Raw genomic sequence first — 18,173 nt, forward strand, 5'->3', positions numbered from 1 at the left:
AAATAGAAGATTCGTCGCTATGTACCCCTTCGCCACTTTATATTCATAAAAGCCTGAAACATTAGCTTAATTCTGTGTACCAACTATGCTTCCCCCACTCCTAAATCTGTACCCAAAGTACGGCGCAGCAAAGCGCAGCATTCGAAAAACATTTCGGAGAAAGAAATCGGGGAAAAGAATATCCTGGGAAAGTGTAGTTGGGCCGGGGAATCGTGGAACAGCCTGGGCGTGTGCTCTCGAGGACTTCCCGCCGCTCGAAAATGAAGTGCTCATCGATACTCTGCTGACAAATGTCCCCGTTGTCCGCGGACAGCGTGCTTCCACCTTTACAATTATCGCTGGTCGTTTGTTGGCGGGACTCGAGACGAGCCCGGGGCACTTTTCACCCTCGGCGGCCGATCGACGGGGAAACGGAGGCGGAGGAACGTCGTTGAATGCGCCGCTCTCTTGGAACGGCGGCGACGCTCCCTGGAGGATCGCTACCTACGATTCGTCACCGGCGAAAACTTCTCCTCAATGACCAACAACGGGCGATGAATGCATCCTCGAGCGTATCCATGAACGGGTGCACCTGTAGCTGCCAGACAGCCATCCCCAGAAGTAATTCCGGGCTATATAATAATAAGCTTCGACCCGGAACGAATAAGGACGACGGCCCATTGACTCCGTTTTTCGTTCGGCTCAATAGAGACGGAGACGAATTGTGCTGCCCACGATGAATCGCTTCCCGGAGATAGTCCCGGGGAACCGCTTCATGAATGAAGACGCGCCGTGATGTTGCTGCTCCTCGCAACGAAATAATGTTGTCCCGCGATCTTACGGTTCCCCATAAATTATCTGCCCGCGCCGTACGCTATTTACGCCGAGGGCATACCTTTTTGCCCGTGTTTACTCGCCGGTGCAGCTGGAGATGGATCTATGGAGATCGGTAGAATGCCCCTTGGACGTTTTGGAAATATTCGTGTCGTTGGTGGTGTGCCGAGTGGCTCAGTTTTGGTATCGATATTGAGGATGAATTTCTTTAACGTTCTTAGCTCTGTAAGAACAGTGTCTGCATTGCAGGTTACTGTGGGGTAGGGTAAAGGACCCAATTACTGACACCTAACCAATTACTATCACTTTAAACTATTTTAGTTAAAGTAACGAGTAAATAAATTATAGTATATAATCTCTAGTATAGATTATAGGTTGAATTATATAATTTTTTTTGTGTATGACTTTACAACGTTTATTTATTCGTTATTTCAAGTAAAATAGCTTAAGGTGATAGTAATTGGTTGGGTGTCAGTAATTGGGTCCTTTACCCTAGGGTGTGTGAATTTTTTAAATGTTTCAATTTTAAAAACTACTAGTGGAAAATGGTACAATTTCAGGTTTAAAATTAACCACTACCTTTAAATTTTGTGTAATGCATTATCTACCTAGTTGGAATTTCATTTGAAATTATAGAAAAATACGAAAATTACTAAAATTATTTAAAAAAATTTAATAATTGAGCTTATGAATCGCAACAGTAGCAAATAAGATATCGCTTCTTTGGTGCACTTTGTTAAATAGCATTAAATTTACTACATAGATTATTACAGAATATAATTCTAACTCAATAATATTTATTTATCTTAATGCATAAATTAAATATACTTAAAGATATTTAATATATTTAATTATGTTATTTAGTGTGCTCGCTGTGGTTGCACCTGGGTAACCAGCTGTTCCCTTTCTTCATTTATGAAAAATCAGTGTTTAAAATAAGTAAGTGCTAAAAATCGTCAATTAAAAATAACCGCGGTAACCTCCCAGGTTGGGAACCACTGCGCTAGAATATCAATTAATATATAAATATCAGCTTTCACCCCCAAATTTCCATTTCTTTTACTACCTACGCTGTGAATATAATCTCCAAAGATATCTAAACAGAAGTAGGTACCTACAGAACAATCTTTTAGAAATTAGAAGTGAATTTGGAAATATTCAAATTTCAATTTGGGGTTGTCCACGACCCCAGAGTGTCAGATACGCTGTAAGACTGTCACAGTGCTGCTCCAGGGTTAAGAGTACGTGATACTTTGATATTTCAACAGTAAGATAGAAATGTTTGATATTCTGATTTTTCGGCTCGAGATAATGGCGAGTGACGCAAGTTGGCGTGACAAGGAAAGTCACGGCGTTTAACTCCCCGCGAACAAAACAGCCCGTGCCGCCCCTCCTCCCCAGATATCGATAACTACCCAATTGTGAAGCCTCGGGAGGTTCGTTTCTGATGTAATCAGGGAATACGCAGGGGGTGCTACTAATTGTAATCGTATAACGGGGCAGGGAGCCGAGGGGTGACGAGCATCGCAAAGAATTGATTCTGGTTACGTTAATATAATCAGAAATTCAGGACCGTCCCCGTCCCCTGCCCTTATGAAATATGTACCGCAGTAGACGTCTGTTCTCCTCCGCTATATTTATTTGCTATCCGTCGCACGGACACGGAAATTCGATGATCCGTTGACGAACATTCTTCGCGCTGAATCTGTAATTCCGGGGCGACGCGCTCGAGCGATTCAACCTGGAGGTATTCGACGAATCCTCCATTTCACTCTCAAAATACCTGAACGATGCCCCTTCGCTTTGGGATACCTGGTCGGCGTAAACATCTTGTACTTGTTTGTCTGCAAACGAAGGATCTGTGCTGCACTACGCGGCGAGGAATCGAGTCGTACCTACCTAACTCCTTTCGTATGTAGGTACTTACACGTGTAAGTACAAGGTGGAAGACTATTTGGTTCAAATTAATAAAACGGCACACTCAGGATTTAATCTTGGAGGGAACTTAGTTGAACGGATAAAAATATTTTCAATGCAAGTTCGTTGGGTGATTATAAAAATTTATTTAAAGAATACAATCGAGGGTTCTTTTGTTTTTACAAAGCTCTTGAATTACTCCAGTCGTGGTTACATTAATCTACTTTTTCCTCTTTCTTTGGGGGGTGCTAGTGCGCCACTGGTAAGTGTCGTCTACATATCTGCATTCACAGTGCAAGAATTCATAGCCAAACTCCTCCTCTCTTCCTTCAGAATTTTTACAGAAATGATCCAATTATCCATGAAAATCGATGCTAAATAGAATAAGAATAGTAAAAATTTGAGGATCTAAGTGACGCTATATACTATTACCCATGATTTCCCTCGAAAAAACCATGACTCCTTATCCCCGAACCAAATCTGCAGCTCCCATCAGCCGCCTGGAAAAGTGCGCGCGTCGTCGCGCCCACGAAGATACAGTTGCTATCGGCGTGGAAGTGGAGGGCTGCAAAAGAAGCTTGCCAGCCTCCAGCCAAACAGACGGAGCACTATGCCAGCTTAACGAGAGATCATTCGCAGCGCGGAAGAGAAAATCGCGGGCGTGCAGCGACGGCAAAAGAGCGCCGGCCTCTGTTTAACATCAAAGACAACGGCCACGTACAGAGGGGTCTACAAACACAGAGGTGGAGCGCGGTAAAAGTGGGCAAGATCGCGCGGCTGAAAAGGCAGCGCCGGGCATCCCTTTCACTGGCGGCTCGCACAAAACGCGCGCGGATCGCCGCGGCGATGGAGCTGAGAGCTCGCGTAATCAATCAGCTTGATGGTAGCGCGGGGGCCTGCCGCGTTGATGCTGGCGTTCGGGCCCCCGCTTGTAAAATCTATGAATGCGTGCGCGCTGGGTACCGTCACGATCCGTCGACGAGGATTCGGCCCCGTGCAACGAAACTATGCAACGCAATGGTTCTTACGGACGTAACAGAGACTAAGGCTGAGTGACTGGAGGCTTTCGTAGTTTAGACACGGCTGTTTAATAGTTCTGTGTAACGCAGTATCCCGTAATGCTTTGATTAAGGAACGAGTTACGCGGCTGAACGATCGTCAGACGTGACTGGATCGTGTCCGGGGTAATAAAATTGTATAAATTCCCTGTGGTTTGAGTGATTGTAAGCGGTACTGTGTGTGCAGAGGCATGGATGCGGCAGCGCGTTACGCCACGCTAGCGAAGAACGCATTGTCCCACCGTAGCGTGTAAACGAGTCACGCTGCATCACGTTCCGGCCCACCACGGTGCCGGCAGCAGCCCTTCTCCTTTTGTACGAACACCCCGCGTCGCTTTCCAGCCCCCCCCCCTGAATTACGTTACGCCAGCTTTGTTATCAGTCAGCTGATACCTAATAGTCGTGGTTTACGGTGAACCTTGGTTGGATACAAGTGAATAGCGTTTTTAATCGAATCGTCAAGGATCCGCGGGGGATTTAACGGGCGGCCGATGAGCAGTTGCCGCCTGGGCCCATGCCCAGAAGGCCTCACCGCTAGGGCCCCGTCTTCCAAAAAATATTATGATTTTATCCGAACACTATATTTTTTTCTTTCACATAATTCTCATACCACACGCACTTAAAATTTATTCGAAACTCCGTTATGTATACAGGGTATCCCACAATAATGTCTCCTCCCTTCCTTTGCTGTGCAAGATTCCTTTTAGTGGTGGAGAATTATCGATAGTGTTCAATAATTATCCATAATTTTCAATATCGAAAGCTACCGATAGTATATCGATAATCATCGATAGTTTTCAATATCGAAAGCTATCGATATTTCTATATGGCTATCGATGGTGATCGATAGTCTTCTCCCCCCACTTCCACTCTGTTCATGTCATGACGCTATCCGCGTTGCTCGACACTCTAGACAGCGACAGCCATGTTTCAAAATAATAAATATTATAATGTTTTTAAGTAAATGAGGAACTTCAACCGTTGTGAGAGTTATGCGAGAAATATCTCTGTATTCCGGCTACTTTCGCAGTAAAAAATGTTGACCTAGGCCGGTATTCATGATCGCTACTTATTCTCAAGCAAATGCTTAAGCATGCGGCATCCTCTACTAACTTATTAGCTAATCGATAATTCTCCGCCACTAATTCCTTTTTTCTAACTGAATTTTGAATTGCGAAGTGTACAACACGAATATCTACGCCTGAAAGGGGCAGTTTGACGAATAAATGTCGTGTAAATATAATCGTTAGATTTCGGTCCTGGAACTCCCCACCTCCTCCGGAAGCTAATTTATGCCGTTCAAAGTAATAAAAGTCCACGATACTTGAATAACGATCGCGTGCTATTTCCAGCCTCGTTTCAGGTGCTCCAGACACTCGAGCAACCCTTGCAGCACGAGGATCTGAATCGAATCGCGAGGGGTGGCTCGGGGGCGCTGAAAACTTGCCGAAATATTCGCACATGCCTACTCATAGCTTAATGGGGTTGACAAGTCGCCGACGAGGATGATGGACTGCGCCGGATCGAGGGGGTTGCCGCGACCCATGCGCGGGGATGAAAACGGATTCGCCACGGGCAGCTGCGGTGGCGCGACTACTCTCTCTCTCGCCTTCCACCTCATTTTCGTTCTCCTTATATTTTTCGAACGCGGCAGGGGGGAGAGACGAATCGACTCTCCCGTCATCGTAATCGGTTTCCCTGTTGTCGCGCCGCCTCAATGCCACGGCCTTTGTGCACGCGCGTGTTTTACACGAGCGGTATCCGTGTCCCGTGAATTATGCACGGGGGCGACCCCTCGAGAGCTTCGAGAGCCCCGACCCCGCGAGAACCACTTTATTATACGGGCGTCGAAATTTTCATTCATACTCGCTTTACTTCGTCACGGTTCCATAACGCCGCTCCAACTTGAAATATAGTCATGCAGCTCGTACCACCGAGGCTCCCCTTTCTGTTTGCTCACTGCCAGGCCCGCGAAAGTTCGCGTGCCTCGGGAAATTCTTCGGCAATAAACTTGCGATAGTAGACTTTACGATCGAGGACGAAGGGAATGGTACTGTATGTGGTGGATCGTGAAATCTCTCGAATTTTGAGCAATTTTAGAAGGGTTTGTAGAATGCTCTTTGAAGAGCCCTCTTTGGCGATGGAAACTCTAGTGTCTATTGGAAATATAACAGGGGCAGCGGTAAAGAACGTGTAGATTATTGTCTTTTTACATCGCAGGCATTTGAAATCTGCGAAACGCCACGTGTCTCTTATATGAAGGGATAAGAATGTTTTGGGGATACTGGTAACGTATGATGTATGTTTCATAGTTTAGAATTTAGATGGAAGGAAATATATCATATTGATATGGCACTTGCTAATACTTTCGTTCACGTAGCTCGTTGCCTCCACGCTTGTAACTTACCGAGAGAATACAAGTTGACCAGCGGTTAGTAACGTAGGCGTTACTATTTCAGTGATTTGTATAATGCAAGAAAATATATCTACAGTTATGAATATCAAAACTCTGATTGAACGGCATACGACTGTCTCTTACGTAACTATGTATTTACAGCTACGACGAAGTATAGGATAGACGTATCACCTTATCGCCCAAACGGTCTTACCGACCCATAATTTGAGGACTGAATTCAGCGGCCTCTGTTCATGAACAGCGTCCGACTCAGCAACTACATACAGTTTATACTGTATTTAGGGCGGTATTCTCAGTCGCTACTTATTCTTAAGGGGGTAGACACGGGTAATGCAGCGCACTGTGTATGCCAACACAATGTGGCCCAAAACATGGGTTTGGGAAATTACGTTGTTTGTCCTTATATGAGCAGATTTTGGGCTGGGTGAGGTCTCGTTCCAAAGAAGAAGGTTCAATGCAGCGCGCTCTGGTCATGGTTCGACGAGATTGTGTTGATATCTAATAATATGAGCACACACGAGGTATAGAATAGACCTATCACATTATGGGACTTCGTGTCTCCACCCAATCTGTGTTACCGACCCATAATTTCAGGACTGAATTTAGCGACCTCTGTTCATGAACAGCGTCCAACTCAGCAACTACTCTGAAATGTGTTGAAATGCTGAAAGGTGTTGCGTACTTGTATACGTGTGACTTGTTTAGAGAGAGAGTTTGACATAAGAGGGTAGGCTTTTGTTACGGTATGCTTTGGCTCGGTTGGTCAACGACTCACGCGGATTTCTCTCCGAAAATCCATTTCGTGGATCAAGACACTATGGCGTTCAGAAACGGCATTTCTTCAAAAGCCCGTGCAAGCTATAAATTGCAAGATGACATTGTAAAGTATTAAAAATTCACGCTGTTACTGATATTCCCACAAGTTTCTAATGCACTGTTTAATCATTCCAGTGAAGTAATAATAATTGGATTCCGTTTGCCCCTAATATTAGTTTACCGCCAACACTGAAATTTACAGTAAAATCTAATTTTAAAAGTCTCGCAGAAAGTTGCAGGATGCATGAGTGTCTTAAAAGTTTGTCTAGCCCTGAGAAATTCATCAGTTCAGTGAAGTGTGTGCATGGCATAGTGCATATTATCTCGTGATTTCTCAATTCGCGCATCAATTTCATCGATTACTGGACCATGTGGGAGGCCTTTTAATTTAACAGGATTCCATTCAGATATACCCGTTACTTAGAAGACTTTTTCAGAAACTGAAGGATGTTTAAAAACAGAAAATGATTTGCGATTGTAGAGTCAGTGCCTGTGCCTGCCAAAAAGTGTTTCATAGAGTACCGTGCCTCTGCGTGTTAGTGATGCGAACGCGAATTCTCATAAGGTGATAGGTCTATCGTTTTAGCCTATACTTCGCCGATGTTAGTAACTAAGGGGGAGAAACAAGTATCTCACTCATATTTCTCCAAATATTCCTGCAACTATTCACTTACACTAAGTTCAACTAAAACGTATTTATACATTATAAATAATACTACGTGATATGTATAAGCATTAACATTAATGTATCGAACGATTAAACATTGAGAATAAAAGAGAATTCAGTCGGCGCAGAAAATCATTTGCAAATCCAAGGCCAAATGTTACAAATTGCTTGATATCTCGAGTTCTATCGATTATAGTTAATAATAATTTATACTGGGCGGTTAGTGTAAATGTTGTTAACATTATTTGTCACAGCAATAGCCACTGGAATGGATATTTTAGCCGAAAATCCATTTTTGCCGAAGAATTCGCTGGATTTCGCAATTGTAACTAACCGTCGACCTTGTTTTGATCGGGGGACATCATTCCTCGAAGTCTACATAAGGAGCTCACAGATCTTCATGTACTCAGTCGTCGTCGGTCCTCCGGACTTGAAGGACCTCCGGGAACCCTGGAGCTGCCGAGCCACCTGGATCCACTGGACTTCCTGGGGACCTGGTTCTTCCTCCCCCTCCCCCCTGGAGCTGCCGAGCTGCCGAGCCACCTGGATCCACTGGACTTCCTGGGGACCTGGTTCTTCCTCCCCCTCCCCCCGGAGCTGCCGAGCCACCTGGACCATTCGGAACTGCTGAACTTACTGGGGACCTGGTCAGGATTTCGCCACTCTGGCCTGGGTTCGTTTATTCGCTTGGTGCTGATGAAATTTTGGGGTTCGGTAAGTCATTTAAAATTTTATTGTTTTGCGAATGTCAAATCTGATTTCTTCGGTCGTTTTCCATCATCTGTCCTATTTCCATGCATACTTTCGAGAATTTTGCGCGAGTCGTTCTATTTTGTGTATTTCTTCGATGGGTTTGCATGATTTATTTTATTTCATGCATTTCTTCGATGGGTTTAAATGATTTATTTCATTTTCGTGAATTTCTTCGATGGTTTTCTCTGATTCATTTCATCTCGTCGATGTCTTCGATGGTTTTCCCTGATTCATTTCATGTCTTCGATGGTTTTTCCTGATTTATTTCATCTCGTTGATGTCTTCGATGGTTTTCCCTGATTCATATCATCTCGTCGATGTCTTCGATGGTTTTCCCTGATTCATTTCATCTCGTCTATGTCTTCGATGGTTTTTTGTGACTTCTGTCACTCTGTCATGCATCTCATCGATGGGTCTACATTCTCTGCTCTTTCCTTCAAGTACTTATCTCTGCGGTGGTTTTGCATGCTCGTGCGTGCTCTGCTGTTGGTCGAAATTATCTCGATCGTCTCCAACTCAATAAGCTTTTCCTTAATTTCTTTCCAGGCCGACCATACCGTTACTAACATATAGTAGTTGATTGTTTCAGCTTTTCAGGTTCACCGTTACTCGGGGAATGGAGTTAATAACACGATATATTTAAAAAGAAACTAGTGAAAAGTGATAGTGAAAAGTGATCGTGCAAAGTGACAGTGAAAGAAGACATCTAAGGTAGGCTAGGCTAATTTATTATAGTATGAAGTATTTAAGGTCCCATGTAAAATTGCCAAGCAGTCACTAAATCATTAACTTTGTTGTTCGTTTATTGGCTCCTCATCTGTGATGAGGAGGTTACCGCTGCTTTCGTTTGCGGAAGCAAGTGACTGAGCATGGAATCGGTATGGGTGGATCAGTTTCATCCCTTGGTGTTCTTGTCTAAAGCGAAAAGTTTCGGGCGTAGGGGGTGCACCTTTTGGTACACTGCCTGCGTAAGTCACCCGGTTCGATTACCCAATCTCCGTGTTGGACGGCTTGAGTCAGGTCAAGTGTTTGCTCCTGACGAGTCGCATCGGAGCAACAGGAATCGTCTGGGAGGCGCCGAGCGCTTTTCCCTTTCGACTTGGACAGCAGGGTGGTAGGAACTGCGCCGTCCAATACTTGTTTCATGCTTACCCTTCGCCTTTCCTTCTTTCCTGAATTTCTTTTAATCGAGTGATTGCTTGGCAGTTCCCTAGATTCTATATCTAAACCGAAGGGATCGATGGAACTTTGTTTCCATCCATCTCTTTAGTTTAGTAGGCTTCATGTACAGGGAGATCGATGGAACTTTGATTCCATCTATCTCTCTACGGGTCTCCAAGCGCAGCAACCTCCTCGCGGTGAGACCTGGTAATCGGTGAGAACCGAGCCGATGGCTGCGATTGTCAAATATTCTAGTCGTATATAAGAATTTCTTTAACTTGCAATACTATGTAACTTAAAATGTTGTTCGATTGTTCCTACCGAACCCCAGAACACGAATATAGTGTTAAGATGGAAGAATAAGTGCAAGTTGGAATATTTCAGCGAGATACTGGAACTGTTGAGTTTTTCACAATTTTTAAAGTCCTCTCTGCTTCAGCATTTTATTGAAATATACAAAGTTACAATTCCTTTGCGAGGTATTCCACGTTACATCATGAAAGCATGTCTTCCACAAATAATGTTGTTGTTTATATAAATTTGTATTTTAAATAAATTTGTTTTGCGTTAAATAAACCGGAATAGGACAGCAAGGTTAAAAGACGAATGTGATATCGTTTTATTTTCTTCCTCCGTTCTCTTCCGTTGAACGAAATATGTTCATAAGACGATGTTTAAATTGTTACTCTAACAGAATCATTTGTAAATCGCGGGTTTCGAATGACCTAGTTTTACCTGTGGTGAATTCTAATTCCTACCACGCGTAGCGTTACAATCTGTTTCCAGACTTCACCGGTAACGTAGCACGTGACACGAAAATGGTAAGGGGGCTCGCGAGTCCCCTGAGCGTGTAACACAAAATTACATTGCGTGATAGGTCTATCCTATACCTGGTCTGTGATAGGATAGACCACAGACCAGATACCTCGTCGATGCTAAAACTATCAGAATCTTATGCACCGCTGATAAAAGCGACGTTTCAGACCATACACGACATCTGTAAGTTTCCAATAAAGTTCCAATTGACGTACGTTGAATTTCCTCTGGCTCCTCTGACAATTACGCGTAGCGCTCTTCGGTATACCTCTAAGCACGATCTTCAAAGCTATCCCAGCTTCTATACACATACCAACTGCCACTAGTTTCCACAATCGATACAAGTGCCAGGCTTCCGTAAAAAATTGCACGACAGTTCATCATGCACGAGGAGTCCAAGGCGATCGATGACGTAAGTACGCGTTATCATTGCATCTTATCGATATCAAATAAAACTTCGCGTCTACTGCTCCACCTGTGGGACGCTTCCGGGGCAATGTTCTTCGCCCCTCCTCCACGGTTCGACGCAGGTGCCGTTTGGTCATGGTGAAATTTTCGCGCCACTGTGCCTCGCCACCGTACCATCGCGATTGTAGTTGCTGACAGATAAATAATGCAATCACGAGGCTGGATGCGGTGGCCATTTTCGGACTGTCGACCCGTCCAATTTCCCCGATAACCGATTTTCGAGAGAGGACGACGGGAGGGAGAAAGAGAGCCACGCTCGTATCACTCGAGTCGATTAACCTTATCACTGGCTGCCAGATTAGCGTCAATCGTGCGGACGAGTGTCTCTGCCAGTGTCAGGCGGACGTATTGCCGAGCGTCGCGTCGTTTGAAAAATGACGATCTCCACGGTGCAGGCGAAGCTCGCCTCGATGATCGCCATCGCGGCTGGCAGCTTCGTCGTCGGCGTAGCCCCGGCGTGTTTTGTGTCTCGAGTGCAGGACCTCCAGCAGAGGCTGCTGCTGTCCTGCACTCTCTGCTTCGGAGGCGGTGTGCTACTAGCCACCGCGATCCTCCACATGCTGCCGGAAACCCGCGAATCGATGCCCAAACACGCGGAACTGGTGTTCGCGTGCGGCTTCCTTTTCCTGTACCTCGTGGACGAGTCCGTCCACTACTTCTGGAATGACGACGCGCGTGGATCAGAGTCGCAGCATCGGGAGTCCCGGAACTGGGTCGCCGGCCACCAAGCGTACGTATACATGCAGCGCTCGAAAGTGTATTCTGCGAGGTGAGGGACACAACGAGGGTCCGAGTGACGGTAAAGTGAACAGACTTTTTAAACGCTTGGTACTTCTGCGGTGTGTCACTAGAAGTCTGGTTACATTATATTGCGACGGTTGTCGACGAACATCGAGGAGGTTAAGGAATTCTATTAACGCGTTGCTTGTAGATAACGATGCATCGTTATGGTTGAGTGATCTTAACTTCTAATTTTAGCTGTATTTGCGGAACGAGATTAGTCAGAGTGAACGTAGGGGAATCGCGCGGATCTATTGTTTAGAATGTATGAACAACTGCCAGCGCGCGGGAGCTAGCACGTGAAGTAATTCTGAGTCGGTGAAAATATTCAGGTTCAAGTGTTTCTCAAACGTACGTGTTCGGTGGTCAGTAAAGTTTGCCAGCGATGGTTTACAATTTTGAAGTATCGTATGCACCGGCTGCTTCAAATAAAATGATCCTGTCACGTAAAACTACTCTATCGACAACGATTATCAATCGCTTAATTGCTCTCAAGCTGACACGCGTATATCAAATTGCCAATCGCTTCGAGAGCAGAAAATAGATAGTGAGCTTGCCGCGGAAAATCAGACGTTTCGTTCTTAACGAGTCAGTAATACTCTCCAAGTCGTTGGTAAACGACTGGTAATGGAAGGCGAGCGAGAAACTCGATAAAAGCGGCACGCTTTCATTGTCTACCGCTAATTGTGTTATTTACTTATCCTTCCGATATAATCTTGAGTTTCGTTGGTCGTTGAAAGTATCTGTGCACGCTTAGGAGCGAGTTACAGTTGAACGTCACGTAGGAAATATCGACTTACCGTTCAATAAATCACGCGATGGTTAGATACAAGTTGAAGTTAGCTACCTTCTCTACGAACATCCACTTTGGTCCGCTAGAGCCCAGTCACTGTTTTATCGACCTTGTCTCTATTAACCAGATGCATTAGGAAGAAAATCAATTGTACATTCGTGGGAAAAGATCTTTCACAAGTAAACAATCGCTTATAGTGAATGGAGTTTCCCGATTTGGAACATATTTTTTTAAAGTACTCGTAGTAACTAAGAAATCGTGAAAATGATATCTGCAATGGACCTATTTTACTCGTGTTATTGAGGCGCACACGAAAAACGGCAAAATCCTCTTATTTAAGAATAATTATTTTTTGTGTAAAAAATTTCCTAAGGTAGTTCTCTTAATAAAAAATCGGTTTTTGGAGACAACTCAAAAAGGAAAGGCCGGAATTTTTTTTAAATAGATGAATTCAATGTTGACATGCGGAAGCATGACGAAAACACACTTACAATTTTATTCGAACACGGTAGAACAGTTAATGTGAAGATGGTTGAACTGGTATCTTGCCCTAGGGGCCCAGATGTGGCCCCTGGAAGTTAAAAAACAGGTTAAAATTGATTTTGAAGTAAATTGGTGCGAGGAATCCGAAAACAATATTAAACAAATTCTTCGACCTTTCCTTTTTCTGGTATTTAAAAAAATCCGATTTTTTATTAAGAGAACTACCTTAGGAAATTTTTTTACAGAGAAAACAACGTCACATTCGGATTCAGCACCACAAAAAAAAAACAGATGCCAGGTTTTAGCCAATTATTCTGAAATAAGAGGATTTTGCCATTTTTCGTGTACGTCTCAATAACATGAGTAAAGTAGGTCCATTGCAGATATAATTTTCAGGATTTTTTAGTTGCTATGAGTACTTTAAAAAAATATATTCCAAATCGGAAAACTCCAATCACTAAAAGTGAATGTTTGCTTGTCAGTATATAAATGTAAAGCACTCGAATTGAAGTTATTTTCAATTAGCTTTCAAGTCCACACTGTCAATTGACTTGATACAAAATTAAACTCCAGCCACCTAATCGGGTGGATATATTAACGCGACAGCGATAGTATCTGCGTTTTTATGTTAAAGATACTGATAGCGGAATGACTTCAAAGGTTTTGGCAAGATTAACTTGCCTCGGTGGATTTTACGGTTTTATTAACGGCGTAACTTTTTCTATTGTCATCTGGCATTAAAATGTTCCGAGCGGGCTGATTTTACGCGGTGTAATTAAACTGAAAAATTAAAAAACTTTCTTACGACGTCACAAAAATCGCACGGAAATTAAAATCCAATAAGTAAAGTAAAAAATGTGTAAATCAGACCGCTCTCAGAATATTGTAGGAGTTACGCGCGAGATTTGCCTTCGAAGCTGAATTGCTGGAACACCCCCCTAAGTCTGCAGCTGTTCTTCGAGAAATTTCTATAGGTATCTAAGGGAATTATATTGCTCTGCATTATTATTCACTTCCCCGGTAATAGCAAGTTCTTTACACCATCTGTTCCGCAGTCTTCGTTCCTCACACGCGTCCATCGCGACAAATATCACGCGCTACGTCTTATCCCTCTCGATGCTAAGGCTTCGTCAAATAGTAGGGTGCTCGCGGTTAGTTCCGATACGATTCGAAGGAGAAATTCAGGTAGCTGTCTGCCAGGCGTGAACGCAATTATTAACAGCCGATCAATTCCAGGCACCCTGGGAAAACTAATTACAGAATAGACTTTTCGATTGCAGGAACCGTTGCGGAAGCCACTCGCACCAGGTGGACTATTCTCCGCCCGCGCGGACTATCAGGCACGTCTCCGTGTCCGAAGTTAATCCGAAATCGCCATATCAGTCAAATTACAGCGAAAATGGCACCGGCAGCAACTGGAAAAGCACGACTTACGGCGCACTGCAGTACGCCCCCAGTGCACCTACACCCTTTTGCAACGAGGACGCGACGTTCTTGTGCCACGGAAGTCACTCGGAACCGAGCGCTGATTCCAGCACCTCTCTCGTGGGCCTTTTGTTGGCGCTTACGGTGCACTCTGTCCTCGAGGGGCTAGCGATCGGTTTGCAGAAAGCAACATCCGAGGTGGGTGACAGTAAATATTTAGCAACGCTCTAGCTCTGGTAACGTGAACAGGGTGTTCGATGTGCCATTTCAAATGACCACGAATGTGCGATGAATTGGACATCTCACTTTCATGAGATCGATCATGGTGCCTATATTGGTAGGGTTTGCGAATTTTCTCAATGTTTCAATTTTAAAAATGACTAGTGGAAAAACGGTACAATTTCAGGTTTAAAATTAACTACTACCTTTGAATGTTGTGTAATGCATTATTTATCTAATTGGAATTTCATTTGAAATTATAGAAAAATACGAAAATTACTAAAATTATTAAAAAAATAATAATAATAATTGAGCTTATGAATCGCAACAGAAGCAAACAAGATAAGGATTCTTAAATAAAAAAATAAGATATCGCTTCTTTGGTGGACTTTGTTAAATAGCATTAAATTTACTACATAGATGACATATAGCTAGATCTGTTGCTAAAGTTACATATATTTTCATTTTGTAATAAATACACATTTCCATATATTTCCATGTGAATGTTATAAATACTAATTTCCACATATTTTTATTTTCATTTTCTTGCTTTTATGTAAGCAAGACTCGCTTTAAGCAGTATATGAATATGTAGTTTGTAGTTAAATCTTACTTAATTTTCACTTTTTTCAACTGTGATTTGAAGTAGCTAATCCTCACACAAATTAATTTCTGAAGATAATTTCAGATTCAGGATTAAAAACAGCATTACTTTGTCACCACTCATTTTGAAATTTTCAAAAATTTTAAATTTACCCATCAAATTGACACACCCTACTTTATTGGTGTTGTGTGGCATGATTTATTGGCAGGCTTTATCCACAAAGTTAATTGGGTAGTAGAGCTCGTAAGGAGAATAATGTACATTAAGCCCCTGTTACATGAGCTAAATCGAGTTTTTATTCTCATACAATTTGGGTTGCCACTTCAGGTAGGATATCTCTTTTTCAGGTATTTCTTCTGGCCGGAGCAGTAGCCTCTCATAAGTTCGTCGTCAGTTTTTGTTTGGGATTGGAGTTAGCTGGGGTAAGCAATTCCCTTTTCAGGCTCATATCAGCGATCTTCACGTTTTCTGCCGGGTCGGCGGTTGGTATAGGGGTTGGGATGTTAACGTTACGTGTAAGTACTCTGCATAATGGAAATATACCCTGCATACACGGTCTCTTATCATTTAGTAACTATTTCATGCGACACTAATCAAAATACTACGATCTGCGCAGGTGAATAAAAGTTGGATGCAGATAATTCTGCCGGTTCTGCAAGGCTTAGCTGGTGGTACGCTGCTTTACGCGACGGTCAGCGAAATACTGCCCAGAGAAAGGGCGAGGTGGCACAGGAGCTCGCGACGTTTCGCGGGCGTTCTGCAATTCTTCTCCGTGATCGTCGGTTTCGTCCTTATTTTTCTACTGAATAGCTATGTGGGCACGTGAGCCTGTAAACCTGTGTGCATCCTTTCGACACAATAAATCGCGCGAAAAAAACGAAAATTCCAATGGACGATTATGAAAGGCTTAAAGAAAACGAGGAAAAAATACAGGTGGCTTTCGGAATAAATTCTCTCTAGAACCTATCTTTGCTCCATGCAGAAGTATGAATCGCTAATGCGTGTAACGGCGGTTGGAAAGCATCGTATTGGGGAGGAAGGTAGAAATCGGGATACTGGGAAAGGGATTGAGAAGGGAAATACGTAGTTTAAATATTCGATAAAAATAGAACGCTGCAATGAAGTCGGTACAATGTTTTAATCGATGATGCGTTTATCCGCCCTCTTTACATACGCATACATTCACAGTTGGCTCTCTGAAAAATTGCTACTGTGCCAATAACAATATCCACAATTTTAATGTATACGATAAATTTAATCAAGGATATGTTATATCGATATTCAGGTGTGGCCTTTTTTTCATTGTGATTGGAATTGGAACTTTCACGTGCCACAGTGTATCACAGCGTACTGTTGATATTTACTATTATTATACGAATTTCACATCGTATCGAGTTAATTGCCACGTAAATGAATTATTACAGCTGGCAACTTGATCGTATCGACATTGAGAATTAATTAATATTGCAGTAATAGGTTTACCGTGTTACTCGTTCATTGATACTCTTTCTCCGAGCTGCGGCAAGAATCGATGTGGTTGAAATTAATGGAACTCGAAATTTATTCGTCGTTGGGGACCCTCTTGTCTGTATTGCGTAAACTGTTGCCTCCTTGACAACGATCCCCCTGGAATAAAATTACTTGGTACACAACAGCGCGAGCGGTTTCGTACAGGAAGTTGTATCATTCTTTTTACTCCAGCAACTTCTAACGAGATGAAGTCCTCGGGGTCTGCGTGCCTTCGAGATCTATCTTGACACGATTACTTGCCTCAACGTCGGATCCTCGCTTTAACTCTGAGCAATCCCCCATGAAATGGGACCAAAATTTTCAGACGAGTCTAACAAGTATCTTCGATTTACGCTTTCGACTTTTATAACATAAATCAATACGGTTCTATCGCGGAGCAAAGTTCTCTTTCTTAGTATCTTCCCTAGTTTGCGCGCAGGATGTTTGAATTAGAAATCATGATCGATGATTGTGTGTTTTCATGGGAAGTTTAATGGAATAGAAGTGACCTTTATGGATCACCGTATCGACCTATATACTGGGTAAGTTCTTCGGAGCTACATAAATCTTCATGTTTTTAAACGCCAGACTCTTATTTTTCAGAAATTACCTTTTCTGATTAGATCCAATCGTCGATCATTTGAACAGCATTCTTAGACTTTTGTCACGTGGAGCGAGCTTCTGAATTTGTCAAGTTTCTATTATTATGTTACAAGATGTACTGCAGAATACACGTAATTAGTTCTGAAACGATGGATTCCCCATTTTTAGGTGAAAGTACGGTAAACGTCATTCTCGGGACATCAATTAGACTTTCTTAATTAAGGTCGCTTTCAGATTTCTACGAGTGTAACAGCATGAGGTCTGTGCGAGACTGCGAGAGGGATGATTAATTTTTCTGGTGTCTACTGATGCATTATTCGAGTAACGTTTCATGAAAAATGAATCGCGATAGTCGAGGATCTATCATCGCTTTGACGGCCGTTCTTATAGGTCGGTGGCAATGAAGCTTGTAGCGAAATTTTTCAATTTCCTTTCGTTATCTTTGCCTCTGCTATCGCGCTCCGAAACCTGTAAAGTCTCCATCGTAGCGTAAAGCATTAAGGCGGTCAGTACGTCTAATTGAATTGTTGTGTGTGAATGGAACTGAATGGTGAGTATACCTATTCTATAAAAGTAACCCTCGTTGCATATGTATATCGATATTGAATAAATTATTTCTTTTTTCACATCCTTGTTTAGTTTAACGTTCTGCTCCATAATTGCAATTACCAAGAAAAAGGGAGCGCTCTTTTAAGACGAAAGGAAAAGGGCCATTGTTTGGTTTCGTTACGCGCCTCTCGAATAAGATTCCAGACTCCCCGTAAGTGCTTCCACTCAATTTCGCCGAACAATATTTTATTTACGGTTCCCGAGTCGCGGAAATACATTTCCTTAGCCTAAGACTTTAATACCACCACGATATTTATGGCTTT

At 43.0% G+C, this 18,173-nt stretch overlaps 1 protein-coding gene across 1 annotated transcript; it reads left to right on the forward strand.

The window, feature by feature from the left end:
- Positions 1–11,053: 11,053 nt before the first annotated feature.
- Zip88e (Zinc/iron regulated transporter-related protein 88E) lies at positions 11,054–17,927 on the forward strand. Its single transcript, XM_076808083.1, has 4 exons — positions 11,054–11,615; positions 14,222–14,564; positions 15,537–15,704; positions 15,806–17,927. Exons 1-4 carry the CDS (start codon positions 11,260–11,262, stop codon positions 16,013–16,015), a joined length of 1,077 nt encoding a protein of 358 aa, XP_076664198.1. The 5' UTR covers positions 11,054–11,259; the 3' UTR covers positions 16,016–17,927.
- Positions 17,928–18,173: the final 246 nt, after the last annotated feature.

The sequence above is a fragment of the Andrena cerasifolii genome, chromosome 3 (genome assembly GCF_050908995.1).
Source record: "Andrena cerasifolii isolate SP2316 chromosome 3, iyAndCera1_principal, whole genome shotgun sequence".
Classification (NCBI taxonomy): Eukaryota; Metazoa; Arthropoda; class Insecta; order Hymenoptera; family Andrenidae; genus Andrena; species Andrena cerasifolii.

Excerpts from the sequence above, each read along its gene's own strand:
- Zip88e (XM_076808083.1), top strand. The coding sequence starts at position 11,260 with ATGACGATCTCCACGGTGCAGGCGAAGCTCGCCTCGATGATCGCCATC. Across the intron at positions 11,616-14,221 it reads TGGGTCGCCGGCCACCAAGC|GAACCGTTGCGGAAGCCACT; the intron begins GTACGTATACAT and ends TTTCGATTGCAG. Across the intron at positions 15,705-15,805 it reads TTGGGATGTTAACGTTACGT|GTGAATAAAAGTTGGATGCA; the intron begins GTAAGTACTCTG and ends CGATCTGCGCAG.